Source organism: Perognathus longimembris, chromosome 27, assembly GCF_023159225.1.
Source record: "Perognathus longimembris pacificus isolate PPM17 chromosome 27, ASM2315922v1, whole genome shotgun sequence".
In the NCBI taxonomy this organism is placed as follows: Eukaryota; Metazoa; Chordata; class Mammalia; order Rodentia; family Heteromyidae; genus Perognathus; species Perognathus longimembris.
Genome location: NC_063187.1, coordinates 7,840,278 through 7,856,154, shown reverse-complemented (window position 1 = coordinate 7,856,154; position 15,877 = coordinate 7,840,278). Strand labels below are relative to the sequence as shown.

The following is a 15,877-nucleotide window of genomic DNA, read 5'->3' as shown; positions in this document are numbered from 1 at the left end:
GAGTAAAACTATGCATCAGGCATGGTTGTGCCTGCCGGCTATCCCAGCACTTGGGAGGCTAGCGTGGAAGATCCCAAGTTCAAAGCCATACTGGGTGATATAATGAGATAGGTAGACAGAGACAGAGAAGGGTTTTGTCATATATTACATATATGATATATATGTGATATGTACATACACAAACACATATATAATAATTCTCAAGGGACATAAAATGGGGACTTGGTACACAGACCAAACTGATTTATTTTTCCTTTTTTTGTTTTTGTGCTGTTCCTGGGGTTTGAACTCAGGGCCTGGGCTTTGTCCCAGGCTAGTGCTCCACCACTTGAGCCACAGCTCCATTTCTGGCTTTTTGGTGGCTAGTCGGAGGTAAGAATCTCACAGACTCTTCTGCCCAAGCTGGCCTTGAACTGAAATCCTCAGATTTTAGCCTCCTGAGTAGCTAGGATGACAGTCCTGAGCGACCATTCCTGGCTGATACAGTATTTTTTAGACTTGCTTTAGTAACACTTTTCCTCATCACAAAGTGTCAGAGATACAGAGTTAAACATGGTAAGAACACAGTGAGATATTCCTTTAATTCCTTTCATCACTGTTGGCAAGTAGAATCAATATTGTTTCCAGCAATCTGTCATAGGAAATGTGAAAATGCAATGGAGATAAAGCCTTAATGCAGCCCGAGTGAAAAACTGAAATATTCAAAATATCCAACAATAGTTAGATGATGCTTAGACTCAAATGTAGAAGTCCCTGGTTTTAGTACCACCCACTGCCTTCAATTCTGTTCAATTTCTAATCTATTTCTTTTGTTTGTTTTGCCAGTCCTGGGGCTTGAGCTCAGGGCCTCTGTACTGTCCCTGGCTTCTTTTTTTTGCTGAATGCTAGCACTCTGCCACTTGAGCCACAGCGCCACTTCTGACCTTTTCTATACATGTGGTGCTGAGGAAATGAACCCAGGGCTTCATGTATACGAGGCAAGCACCCTTGCCACTAGGCCATATTCCCAGACCTCAATTTCTAATCTATAAAACTCCTTGTTTAAGATGTAATGCATTTCTGGTTTCCTCCTTCAATATTCTGTTTGCAACTAAGTTTGTTTAAATAGAAATTGCTACATCAAATCAACTCAATGACTTTTATTAGAACTCTGATTAAAAAAACACTTTAGGGGCTGGGGATATAGCCTAGTGGCAAGAGTGCCTGCCTCGGATACACGAGGCCCTAGGTTCGATTCCCCAGCACCACATATACAGAAAACGGCCAGAAGCGGCGCTGTGGCTCAAGTGGCGGAGTTGCTAGCCTTGAGCGGGAAGAAGCCAGGGACAGTGCTCAGGCCCTGAGTCCAAGGCCCAGGACTGGCCAAAAAAAAAAAAACAAAAAAAAAACACTTTAGGCAGTTTAAAGAAATCTCTTAAGTATAGTATATAGAAAGAATAAAATCACCTGTAACACTAGTTATTCAGAGGCTGAGATCTGAAAATTGTGGTTAGAAGCCAACCCTGGGCAGAAAAGTCCCTATGATACTCTGATATCTCCAAGTAACCCCTCAAAAAACCAGAAGTGGGGCTGAGGATATGGCCTAGTGGTAGAGTGCTTGCCTTGTATACATGAAGCCTTGGGTTCGATTCCTCAGCACCACATATATAGTAAAGGCCAGAAGTGGCACTGTGGCTCAAGCGGTAGAGTGCTAGCCTTGAGCAAAAAGAAGCCAGGGACGGTGCTCAGGCCCTGAGTCCAAACCCAGGACTGGCAAAAAAAAAAAAAAAATTACAAAAAACCAGAAGTGGCAATGTGGCCACTAGCCTTGAGCAAAAGAGCTCAGGGACAGCACCCAGGACCAGCAAAAAGGGAAGAAAAAAAAGGGGGGGAGGGAAAGACTCTACAAATGACCATATGATCGTATTCTTGGACTGGAATACTGGGACAATACAATGTCAGCTTTCTGAAGATGGCATAATTGTCCTTCTAAACAAAGGAGATGACTATCTTCTTACATACCCAGATCAGAATACTCTTCCATACACTCCCAAGTCAGTTCCTCACAAAGAGACTCCAGTCAGAAAATGTCAATTACAGCTACACAAAGTCAGTAAACTAAATGTATACTCCCACTAGGAGCACTAAGAAATTCGGCGGCCGTTCAAATATAAAATAATAAAGGACATGTAAAGCATTAAGCTGTAATTTCCCTTGAAAATGTCCTACACACAACCCATGTCGTACTCTGAAAACCCCTCTCCCGCTCAGCACCGTCAGGGCTGTGGTCAGAGTTGGGGTTCACATGCATCAAATGGCCATAAGGAACCTGAACCCCACACACCAGCCCCACAGGGAGGGAGCAAGCTCGCACGGAAGCACTACAGGCAGACATAATAATAATGTATCTATAGAAGCACCTTGCAGCGAGCAAAGCCTTAGCCTGTTCCTGAGGAACTCATAGCATCTGGAGCAAGACTATAATGGGATCTTTGAAATCTAAATGTCAAACGGACACGACAGCCACCACTGTAAAACACAGTGGCAGCATGAAATCAGTCAACAGTCACAAACCCCAAAGGGGTGACATATATATGGCCCATTTTTTAAAATACCAGAAGTACTTCATTACTTAATACTCTCATTACATCAACATGATGTAAACAAGTCATCTGTCCTAGGCAAAGAAACTACAAAAAACATACAGGCACGGGTGGCTCACACCTGTAATCCTAGCTATTCAGGAGGCTGAGATCTGAGGATCACGATTCATAGCCAGCTCGGGTAGGAAAGTACAGTGAGACTCTTATCTCCAATTAACTCCCAAAACTCTGGAAGTAGAAGTGTGGTTCAAGTAGTAAAGTGCCAACCTTGAGTGAAGTTCAAGCCCCCAAATTGCCTTAAAAAATAAACACACACACATAAAACCAAGATGCTCTATACATAATCAGCGCATAGTAAGAAACAACAGTGACCCCTGCTGGCACTAAGTTCCAAAACCTTACTTCCTTTGGTAAAAATGAGATTGAAAGCAGCGTTAAGACTTGAAGAGCTTTTTAACCCATGACCATGGTTGCTGACTTTGGCTTGCCCACACCTATTGTAATGGTGCTTCAGGGATTCATAACAATGCCCCTGATGCACTGAGCCCTCCTCAGTGAATACACACCAGGGGCCAATCACCCTTACAGTGAACATGTTCTCACAGATGTCTACTCAGAACATCCGTGTACGTTCACCTAACATAAAATAATCCATATATATATATATATCCACATATATATATATATATTTTTTTTTTGCAAAACAGGGTTTCACTAGTGGCCATGAACTCATGACTCTCCTTCCATTGCCTCCACGTGCTAGATTCCCCAGCCACCAGCCCCTACCTAGCTAAAAGTGACTAGCACAGGGGTGCAGGGCGTGGGAGGGGAGGACTTGGGTTTGAACTCTTGGCCTTCTGCTTGCTATGTGTAGGGTCTACCACTTGAGCCATACTCTCAGCCCTTTTTTGATCGGGCTGTTTTTTAGGCAAGGCATGGCACATTTTTGCCTGTGGCAAAAACCCAGTCTCCAGAAGAGGCTCTTGCCTATGCAACCCAAGTAGCTGGGATTACAGATGTTTATCATCATACCCAGCTTGAAATGGGTGGACAAAAAATTGAAGAAGACAGTCTATGCTCTTTTTTTCCCCTCTACCACATTAACTATACTAAATTGTGAACATTACAGCCTATTCGATATCATTCAAATGCTGGCTTATCTCCTAGCAACTACTTCTACATCTGGGCATATAATGATTATATATACACATTCACAGTAAATATGAATTTTTTTCTTCATTACCTTTTACTTTATTATATCAGAAATGCATGGGGAAAAGGATTTATATTTTTTTTAATCAAGAATCCTACACAGTGAGAAAAAAAATCATTAAAAGAATTGATGAGTATCCTTCAAAACATTTTTTGCAAAGTTGATATTTACCTTAAAAAGAGACAATGAAAATACAATAGTTAACACCGACTTGGCACTCACACCTCCCAGACTATTCTGAAGGCTCCATGCACTGTAGCTGATCTAGCCCACATCTTCAAGATGGTGGACAACAGGAGAGAAGAGCACGGTCCCTGAGGCCCCTTGGTAAGAAATAGAGCTGCCAGACGCTTGACTCCATAGCTTGTGCTTTTAACTCGGTGCTAGGATGAGTCTACAGCTTCCAGGAACTGATCAATGAACAGACACCATCTACTTCCGCTCATATAGAAGAACACCCTCTTAGTCCAATAATGTCTAAATGCTGGGGTTGTAAGGACATATTTCAAGATACACTAATTTTGTCACTTTTTAAAAATGTAAAACACCTAGATGAAGGGAAATTTCCACGTGCAGTATTTTACTTAGATTTTACAAGCTGAACTTGAGTGAGGGAACAGCTTCTTGCTCTTAGAAAATGATTCAATTCTTGGTCAGCCTAGTCCAAAATATTCTAGAATTCCACCCCTCTAAAATGTCAAGCTTGGGCTGGGGATATAGCCTAGTGGCAAGAGTGCCTGCCTCGGATACACGAGGCCCTAGGTTCGATTCCCCAGCACCACATATACAGAAAACGGCCAGAAGTGGCGCTGTGGCTCAAGTGGCAGAGTGCTAGCCTTGAGCGGGAAGAAGCCAGGGACAGTGCTCAGGCCCGGAGTCCAAGGCCCAGAACTGGCCAAAAAAATAAATAAATAAAATAAAATAAAATGTCAAGCTTATATAAGACTACACGGTCTACAGGGCGGGTGAGACTGATTAGAATATATTGCAAACGTGTGGACATGTCTAACAGTGAAATTCCACCCCCCAGTGATAATAATGTACTAATAGGAATATAAGCAAATAATAAGTAAATCATACAGTATGTGTTAACATAATTTTCAACTCCTAAATGCACATCTGTTTCTCCTTCTTCCTTGCCCCTGCTTTTCAGAACCCCTCGACATCTTGCACACTACTGGGCATTCACAGCCAGCACTCAATACATATTTACTGACAGTCTGATGAGACAATGCCGCGACGCAGCAGAGAATATGCAGGAACAAAGGTCATCTTGTGAAAGCCAGCGCACCCAGAACTCCTCTCTGCTCTCCTTAGGAAGCCACTGAGCACGGAGAGTATCCCCAGATAACAACACAGCTACACGCCACGAGAAAGCTAACACTGGCACCCATTATGTGTGCCTGTGTGTATGCATATGTGTTTAGTTTTATTACCTCTAAGCAATTACACAAAGGGATTTCAATTTAACATGTCAATTCATGAACTGACACCCATTTTTGCTTAAATGCTCAACGGTGTACTTTCTAAGATCAGGTAAATAAATCTAACAGGGCAACGATGACTGAAGATCAAGCTGGGCAAAAAGTTAGGAACATCCTATTCAACAAACAGGCAAAGTACAAAGTAAACTTAAAAACAAGCCAGGTGCTGATGGCTCATGCCTGTAATCCTACCTACTCAGGAGGCTAAGGCATGAAGATCATGGTTCGAAACTAGCCCAGGCAAGATAGGCCATGAGACTCTTATCTTCAGTTAACCACCAAAAGGCTGGATGTGGAGCTGTGGCTTAAATAGGAGAGCACTAGCCTTGAGCAAAAAAGCTCAGCGACAGCACCTAGACCCTGGGTTCAAGCTCCAAGACTGGTGCACATGCCCTGTTCTGAGCAGGACGCAGGTTTATAGCCAGCCCGGGTAGGAAAGTCCATGAGACTTGTGTCTCCAATAAGCTACTCAGAAAAAGCCAGAAGTTGTGCTGTGGTTCCAGTGGTAGAGTGCTAGGCCTTGAGCAAAAGAAACTTGGGGACAGTGCCAGGCCCAGGGTTCAAGCCCCAGGACCGGCAAAAAATAAAAATAAAAATTCCGTGTTATAATTATATCCATTAGTCAGTACAATGAGGCATACTCATTTCAACACCATGTGCAAACCCACTGTAGTCTGATACTCTGTACATCTCTGACTATAGGAAATCCAGATCTAAAAACCTAATTTTAAGTAATTATATTGACAAGAAATATTTACTACACGATACTAACTGAAAAGTAGACTCTTTAATAAAAAAGGAATAAAGCCAGCCTTACTCTAGGTGTAGAAGGAACACTCAAGGTTTAGGAAGCTTCAATTTTTCTAATGTGTGAGCCCTTGACACGAAGCGCTCCAGCTGCACCCACTTCCTGACATGAATGCCAGCGGCAAGTACATCCAAGTCCCGGATGGAGGCAGCCAACGAGTGGGCAGAGCACAAGCGGAGCCAACATGGTGAACACATGGTGTTCGTTCCCTGAAAAACACCTGCGGTGGATGACAACCGGGAGGGAAGGCCATCTGTCAGGAGACAAAGAGGTAGCAGAGGCTGACAAGAACCGCGACCGGCCTCCTCCAGAGTCACGTTTTGGATTCCAATCCCGGATAACTAACGGATGCAATGGAAAAGAGCTTCCAAAGTTGCTGGTGGCGAACCATGAGTGGAATGGGGAAAACAGTGTTGGACCAAACAATGTTGTCATCCTCTCTCTGGGGGACAAGCGACAATGTGACAGCAAATGGAAACCCACCAACCCACTGACAGCGATGCATTCAACTCCCTCCCACAGCGAAGCCACTGGCAGTGTTTCTAGCCCAAGACTTCAAAATGGGACAAGAAAGCAACTTCCCAAATTAGAAGGTAAAATTGAACCACAAACCAAAAATAATCAACCCTCGTCACGATCTTAATTCCTCCCACCCTCATGCACCCTAAATCCACCTTTCCAAGCCCTTCTTTGGGATTTCTCCTAAAGTAAAATTACTCGGCAATTAACTGAACATTAATTTTTTAATCTCAAAATACAGTGAGGTTTATTATTTAAAAAATGAAGGCATAAGACTGCTAACAATTTAAAATCAGGAGCTCACAGAATCATTGGAATGTAGGTGAGCTACTCTGAAACACATTATTTATAACATTTTAATCTGTTCCACTAGTTCAAGCTTCTTCGCTCTTGTAAATTTTCTTTCACTTCTATAAAAGGGGTAGTGATTTCTTCATGGATCGATTGATCCACCTAAATCCCACACCACTGCTAATCCAATTCATCCTCAAACAAAAAAAAATTAATTTAGCAGGGCGCTGGTGGCTCGTGTCTGTTATCCTAGCTGCTCAGAAGGCTGAGATCTGAGGATCACAGTTCAAAGCCAGCCCAGGCAGGAAAGTCTGTGGGACTCTTATCTCCAAGTAACCATCAAAAAAAAAAAAAATCCAGAAGTGGAACTATATGGCAAAAGTGGTAGAGCTCCAGCCTGGAGAAAAGCAGCCCAGATCCCAAGTTCAAGCCCTAATAGTGAAATTAGATTATATATAGTTCAAAAATGACAGATTTGAAAAAAAAACAACAAAAAAAGTTCAGTAAGTAGGACACCAGTAAGTAAGTAGGACATCTCATCAACAAACCTCTGGGAAAATCCCACTGAGTCAAATAAAAATAAACCAAATGTTCACAGATCAATCAGTGTGAGGTTCAGGGACTCAGTGACTGCTCTGCGGGCAGGGACAACACAAAGGGAAAGCGGTAGAGGTGAAGGCAAAGGTACGTTCGCGTTCCCTGTCCTGAGCACGTGCCCACCCCGGAGGCTTTCAGCCTGAGCGGGAAGGGCCTCCTCGCTGTGAGGCCTCAGGCCAGTCGCTCCCAGCCTGGTTTTACACTGCAGTGAGTTTAGACCACAGCCAGGCGCCAGCGGCTCACAGCAGGATCCCCAGACACTCAGGGGGCTGAGATCTGCAGATCACGGCTCCACACCAGCCTGGGCGAGAAAGCCTGGAAGACTCTCATTTCCAATAAGCTATCAATAAAGCCAGAAAAGCAGCTGTGGTTCCAGTGGCAGAGCATGAGCCTGAAGCAAAAACAAAACAAACAAAAAAACCTCAGGGGCAGCACCAGGGCCCTCAGTTCAAGCCCCAGGATAGGCTAATAATAGCAGTAACGATAATAATGATGATGATAAAGTAAGACGACCAGACCCTCCCCAGTACTGCTGTTGGGACACACAAGAACACATAAGCAAACGCCACAGGCCCGCGTGAGCTGAGCCTGCTGCCTAAGCACAGGTGGAGGTGGTTTCCGGGTACGGGTTCCCTGTGCAGGGCCGTTCTGCGGGCTCTCACAGCTCCACGCCACCAGGGTGGCACAAATCAGCAACAGACAACACAGGAGTAAGCATGGCTGCATTGAACAAAACTTCATGGGCACTGAAATGTTCATAACAGGGACAGTGCTCAGGGACAGAGTTCAAGCTCTAGGACCAGCCAAAAAAAAAAAAAATGCATTGTAAAGTTCAAGGCTATTTTCTTGGAAAGAACTGTCCTCTATTCTAAAATTATGCAATTTTAAATTTTTTTCTTTAACGTTTTATTTGACAATCTCAGGCCAGTTCTTTCCTGACTCCCTCTACTACACTCTGGTTTCTCTTCAGAATGTATAAATATTTCACCTTTTACCTACACCCTCCACTTCCTTTTTTTTTTTTTTAATTTTACTGTTGTGTAAAAATCAAGTCTGGGAATCATTAATCTAAATGTTCTCTGTCTATCAAAACAGGAAAATGCTGACGCGTGATGCTGACCCCTACCGATACAGGCAAGTTATTTAAACTCATCCAACTGCATTTTCACCACCTTCTCAACGGATCCCCTGTCCTCTCTCTTCTGCCCTTCTCTCAACTGTGACCCTCTCCAAGAAGCCCTGGGATCTTGTCATATGCCTATTCCTGGATTTCCTTCTCCAACTAAAACATAGAGCAGTTTTAATGTAGTCTTTTACATCTAGTAAGTGACCGAAAACATTGGTTTCTCAATCGGTATTTTGGAATCATATCTACATTTTAGTTGACTTCATAACCAAACAAGTATCAGACGAGAGAACTGCACAGGTGCAGCTCTTAATTTTCAGCCCCCCAAGTGTAAATGAGGAGAGTATTGCTGGTCTGCAGGACTTCTGTCAAGATTACACACTGTGGATGAAAGTATCAAGCCCGGGCTATGGGAGAATGCTCTATGATAGTTGTTGCTAACCCTCAGAGGACCACATCATTATAAGAACACTTTTTTCACTAACAAAATGATTATGGTTTTTCTTTTGCTTTCTTTTTGTGGTACTAGGGATTGAATGCAGGGCCTCAAATCCTGGGCCTTGAACTCCGGGCCTGAGCACTGTCCCTGTCTTCCTTTTGCTCAAGGCTAGCACTCTGCCACTTGAGATACAGCGCCACTTCTGGCTGTTTTCTTTTTTTTTTTTTTTTTTTTTGTTTGTTTTTTTTTTTTTTGGCCAGTCCTGGGGCTTGGACTCAGGGCCTGAGCACTGTCCCTGGCTTCTTCTTGCTCAAGGCTAGCACTCTGCCACTTGAGCCACAGCGCCACTTCTGGCCATTTTCTGTATATGTGGTGCTGGGGAATCGAACTTAGGGCCTTATGTATACGAGGCAAGCACTCTAGCCACTAGGCCATATCCCCAGCCCTCTGGCTGTTTTCTGTATATGTGGTGCTGGGGAATTGAACCCAGGGCCTCATGTATACGAGGCAAGCTCTCTTGCCACTAGGCCATATCCCCAGCCAGGGCCTCAAATTTCTAGAGAAGAGCTGAGAAGTGTTCTATCACTTGAGCCATGCTCTCTATGTATTTTGTTTCAGAGGTAGGTTAACTTTAACCCAGGCAAACCTCCTATCTGGGATCCTCCTGCCTCAGCCTCCATAGTAGCTGGAATTGGAGGCACGTGCCACCATGCCCAGCTATTACAGTATTTTTTATAGGGCACAATGATAGATGACACCTAAAAATCAAAGGGAACACTGGATGAAAGAGAACATTTTCCTGTCAGTAGAGTTAGTGGCAGGAATTATGAGAAAATGGCACCTTCGGGGGGGGGTACACAATACTATTTTTATAGTATTCAAGTACAGAACTGTACAAGGTAACTGCAGAGTCAGTCAATACAAGCATTCTCAGGAAATCCCCACTGCCTTCTGAAGGTGGAATCTTCTTTATACCAAAGCACACAGTTAAAATTACTTGCAGAGAATTTTGGCCCAACTTATACAACCAGAAACCCCTTACCACAGAAAGCAAACAGAGCAATTAAAAGGTTTTTTTTGTGTGGTTTCCCCCCCCCCCCCCAGCAATATTGCATTCCTTTTGGGAAAGCACTCTATAATTCACAGATGAGTCATTATGGAAATAAAAATGTTAAATAAATGAATATCACTGTAACTGAAAATCCAGCAAGCTAATTACCCTACAACGTGCTAGTAACTCCTTCAGGAATACAAAGACTGCACTGGTTGTAATTAGTCATCCATGAAAAGCTACTACGCATTTGGAACTTTCTAAAACTCCTATTGGTTCTAAGCTACTGTTTGCCTTCAGCAAGAATTAAGGTACATCTCCACTTCCAAAAAATGCTACAAAATAGATTTGTAGTTATGAAACCAGGAACCTAATTTCCATTCAATATTTATTGTACAGCTTTAAAAATGTACCCTAATTCAGTTAGTCTTGTCCTTAATTTTACACATATTGCTTCCTTTAATCTTATTTAAATACTATAATAACAAAGCAATTGCTATCCTCATCTGAAAGCTCAAGGAACTTAGATGAACACAATGGCCTTTTACTTAAGCAGTTGATTTTGTGCCAACTACCTTGAAAAGAACCCCAGTAAGTCATGCATGTCTCATTCCTAGATGGCTGAATCAATCCTAAATTTGGGCATCACGACCAAGACAGAATCACAACTGAAAGAGACAAGATTAGGTAACCAGAAGTGCAGAAAGACTAAACCACCAAGGCTACATACGCAACCCTGACTTTCAGAGCCAGGACTGAAACAAGAAAGAAAAGGCAAAGTGGGTGGCCACAGCTCACACCTGCAATCCTAGCTACTCACCAGGCTGTGATCTGAGAAACTGCAGTTCAAAGCCAGCCACAACAGAAAAGCCCATGAGGCTCTTATCTCCAAGTAGCTAGCAGAAAGTCAGGAGTAGAAGTATGGTAGAGTGCCAGCCTTGAGCAGAAAAAGCCAAGGGGCAGTGCCCAGGTATTGAGTTCAAGCCCCAGTACTGGCACACACACACACACACACACACACAAAAAAAAAAAAGAAAAAAAGAAAAACACACACTAGACTGGACGGTGGGATCCAAAAGGAGAGATGAGAAATTAAGAAGGACTGCTGTTCTTTCTCTGTCCTTATTTCCTCGCAAATGAACCACATCAGCTATTTGTGCAGTCTGAATTGCTGGTCATGGCGTTCTACAACAGTGCAGGAAGCAGACTTCCCAACTGTATCCAAGGCAAACCCCATGCCCATTTCCATCCCTCATACACGAACAGATACAACAGATGGGAAGACTACATTTTAATAAGCCATACACATACACACTGGCTTCTCAAAATGATTAATTCTTCAAAAGGAACAACTCTATTTTGCATTTGACTTCACTTTCTCGGGTTACTCTACTACATAGTGCCTAGTTCTGAAACAACAAAAGAGACTAGGAGGGCTGGGAATAGAGTGCTAGCCTTGAGCAAAAAGAAGCCAGGGACAGCGCTCAGGCCCTGACTTCAAGCCCCACAACTGGCAAAAAAGAAAAAAACAAAAAGATTAGGTATCTGGAAAATAAACTAGAATACGGATTTATCCACAATACTTTGGATAATCATTCATAATCTTCATATTCATAATCTTCATATTAAACAAAATTATCAAAAATGAATAGCCCAGGGCTGGGAATATGGTCTAGTGGTAAAGTGCTCGTCTTGTATACATGAAGCCCTGGGTTCGAATCCTCAGCACCACATATATAGAAAAAGCCAGAAGTGGCCCTGTGGCTCAAGTGGCAGAGTGCTAGCCTTGAGCAAAAAGAAGCCAGGGACAGTGCTCAGGCCCTGAGTTCAAGTCCCATGAATGGCAAAAAACCAAAACAACAACAAAAAAATGAATAGCCCAAAACACAGATCATAAACTTTAAGATCAGATTTTAAAGACATGAGCTCACATGATGCAAATAATAATGGCTTTTACTAAGTAGCAGATTAAAGTATAACCTAAAATTACATAAGTGTTATCTGTCAGTAGTCTCTAAACAATAAGAACAAATGGCAAAATATTTATACAGGATAAATTCATGCTTTTTTGTACTTACGAACTTAAAATCCTCCTGGTCTCTAAATAAAGTGAAAACCACAGGAGTCAAGATCCCACCAGGACTGGGGGTGTAGCTCTGTGGTAGACCACTTACTTGCTTAGCATACGCAAAGCCCATAGGTTTGATTCCCAGCACGGGGAGAGAGAACCCAACTCCAAAATGAAAAAGAGTAATACAAGGCAAAAGGCATTCTAGTCACTTGCTACCCCCTATAATCTTAAGCAGAATTACATACTATGGCCACACGAAATTTCAATGAAAGTACTTTAAAAGACTTATTTTTAAAATAAGCATCTAACTGAAGATAAAAATATTTACAAGCGTGTATCGGGAAAGAAGTGTAACAATAACCACCAGTCATTCGGTTCAGTAACAAAAGGAGAGACATAAAAAGAGCTGTGCATTTTTACTGTAGAAACAACCTTCTGTAAGGATTCCATCGTAATAAACCACATAGATCAGGCGATTCTAGGCAAATGTGTTCTTGCGTAGGATTGGAGCTGGAGATCTCTATGCTCCCATCAGATCAAATGCTTAGAAATGGACCCAACTCCTCGGTCTCAGACTGAAATGGGGAACCTTATTAAATTACTGTAAACCCTATTAAGCCAATCTCAGTAAAGTGGGAGATGTCTGACCTCTGAAAGCTATGGAGGGTGTGATGACTGCAGTGTAATTAGGGCTCACTGCTGGCTGACTATAATCTATTAATTAGCATTCGCAGTCTCTGTATCTCATTGCAGTGTCTCACTTTACTTTAAAATTGCACCCTTTGTTTTTTGGACCCAAGTTATACAATTTTAGGATTGTGTGGTAATTATAGTGGGTGCAGGAAGAATATATTCCTGCCAGCATGGGTGTTTAATTAGGGCAAGGGGTGGAATCTAGACAAGGCAGTGTTCACCCTTCTTCAGCACATATGGCTTTTTTGGCATGAAAACCCTGTGGATGTTTCTCTTGCACTGAAGTGCTAAGTGCCCACAATTGGTTTTTTTGGAGACTCAATATTTTATGTTTGAATGTAGCTTCCTAATTGGAAAAAAATACTGCAATGGGCTTTTTTTCTGTATTGCTTTGAAACTATAGGTATAAACAAATGCCTCTACTATTTCAACACTAAAAAAATTAGGTTGGTAACTCTTTGCTCGGTAAAACAGCCATTTCCCAATGTGATGTCTGCAGCACGCTCAGCAAGGCAGCCTCGTGGCTAGCTAATGCAACAAGAGATCCAGAAACCTCACACCCACTTTCCGTACCTACTCCATCCCTGAAGGCTGTAGCTTTACACAGGAGTGGTGGTACACACTTGCAATCCCAGAATTCTACAAGGGGAGGCAAGAGAATCAAGAGTTGGGAGACTAGCTTGGGGGACAGAGCAAGACCATATCTCTATTTGAAAAGGAAGTGTTTACTCATGTGTAATGTTCCCATAGTATTTCTTACAATAAAAAAAAAGTGCCATAGCCAAGCACTGGTGGCACAGGTCGTTAATTCTAGCTACTCAGGAGGCTGATCTCAGGATCACGGTTCAAAGCCAGCCCAGGGAGGAAAGTCTGTGAGACTCTTATCTCCAACTAACCATCAAAAAGCCAGACAGGAAGGTGTGGCTCAGGTAGTACAGTGCCAGCCTTGAGCAAAAAAGCTCAGGGATAGTGCCCAGGCCCTGAGTTTTTAAAGCCCCAGACAGACAGACAGACAGACAGACACACACACACACACACACACACACACACTATGCAGACTAGGAAAAAAAATATCTTACACACAGGGCTAAATCTGTAAAACTGGACAGAAAATACTAAAAAATAAAAATAAAAATTTAAAGTAAATGAAGATTGGAAAAGTGAAATCTAAAACCGAAGAACAGCCCACTCCATTTGCACCCATGAATCCTGCCGGTGAGAGCACACACGCGCTCACACACACACACACACACACACGTAGCTCACCTGGTTTTCCTCCTGCACAACTCGGCACTGCTCCCTCCAGATGGTGATTTTGGAGGCCTCGTCCTTCCGCAGGGCCCGCTCCTTCTTGAGCTCCGGGCTCCAAAAGGTCTTGATGCTGTTCATGGAGGAGCTCAGTTTGCTCTCCTTCACCTCCATGTCTTTGCGCAGCAAATCGTTCTCCCTCAGCACCTCCTTCAGCTGGGTCTGCAGGTCCATGATGGTGTTATCGCGTGCCTGGCGGAGGGAGTGAGGGACGGTGGACGCCATGCTGACCGGGGGGAGGTGATGCTCTCCAAACGCGATGGAGTCACCAGCCACCCCGCTGCTGGCGATGTTGGGGCTGCTGCCCATGGCAGTCATCCGAACACCGTAAGGCAGGCGTCCCCCGGAACGGCCAAGGGTCATGGTGCTTTTAGGTGTTTCAGAACCCACGTTTTCATGATCACTGAGGTACATGGGACCAGATGTAGCATAGGCAGCATTCAGGGACTGGATATTTTCCATCGAAAGGGTTTTCCCACTGCCACCACCAACACTGCTTCCAGAACTCCCTCCAGTGCTGTTGGTTCGGCGGTGACCTAAGCGGGGGGAACGGGGGAGTCGAGGGGAGCGCCCAGGGCTCTGGTTGCTTGGTTCCACCTTCCCAACGGAACGAGCACTTCCATACATGGTTGCAAGGTGAACTTCGGTACCAGGAAAAAGGTAAAGCAGGAAACAACGGAACTCTGGGAGCTTTTCCTATGGCTATGCGTCAGCTTAAGGCTATGGGAAATAATGGTCTCCAGCTGTCCAGTCTTGATGAAGTATCTTACACCATATCTGTAATAAAAAGAAGGCATCGTAAGTCCTCCGATGATAAATATTTCCCTTCCCAGAAGCTTTCCCTTAGCCCTCAGGAGGTGCAAGTGCTGGATGCACTCAGGAGAAGTCATGCTTTGAATTTTGATCTTCTCCAAACCAGCTAAATGTGGTAAAACACGCCCTCAAGATGTTGGGCAGCGGCAGTGAGCCGCAGCTCTGTTATCTGCTGTACTGTGATGATAAACAAAGGAAAGTCCATGCTGCACTAAGGTAAAGCACGATGTTCAGAAGGTCACATGCATTTTCAGTTTAGGATGGGGTTTATCAAGACATAACCTCATCCTAAGTCAAGGAGCACCTGTGCGTCTAACTCGGCTTAGATCAGGTAACAACAGGCTTCGAGTAAGTCACATTTACAAAGATTCATTGGGTTGTTTTTGGGGGGTTGTTTTCATTGGGTTTTATATTATACGTGTTCCTTCATTTAAACTGGTATCCAAAAAACTATATGTAGGAGGAACTTATTTTATTTATTTATTATTTATTTATTTATTGCCAGTCCTGGGGCTTGGACTCAGGGCCTGAGCACTGTCCCTGGCTTCTTTTTGCTCAAGGCTAGCACGCTGCCACTTGAGCCACAGCACCATCTCTGGCTTTTTCTATATATGTGGTGCTGAGGAATCGAACCCAGGGCTTCATGTATGCGAGGCAAGCACTCTTGCCACTAGGCCATATTCCCAGCCCCTGCAAGGGGAACCTAAAGGATGCTATTTCTGGGCCTGTAAATCAGAGACCGAAAGCTCTGCCCTCACCTCCCACCCCACCCCCCCCCCCCACACATTTTGCATCTGTGCCCTTTGATCAGAGCCATTCTCTACTACAGTGACTTTACAACCTCCTTGGGGTCCAGAGAGAGGATGTATTGAAAAGCAATAT

The 15,877-nt window shown here is 43.6% G+C and overlaps 1 protein-coding gene across 3 annotated transcripts in view; it reads right to left on the bottom strand.

Annotated features, from left to right (window-relative positions):
* Nucleotides 1-14,959, bottom strand: part of Erc1 (ELKS/RAB6-interacting/CAST family member 1) — a 99,932-nt gene extending 84,973 nt beyond the window's left edge. For all 3 annotated transcript variants that reach the window (XM_048335261.1, XM_048335262.1, XM_048335263.1), the window contains exon 1: nt 14,141-14,959. In XM_048335261.1, coding sequence (XP_048191218.1) covers nt 14,141-14,809 — 669 coding nt within the window. In that variant the 5' untranslated portion in view covers nt 14,810-14,959. The remainder of the gene's footprint in view (nt 1-14,140) is intronic.
* Nucleotides 14,960-15,877: the final 918 nt, after the last annotated feature.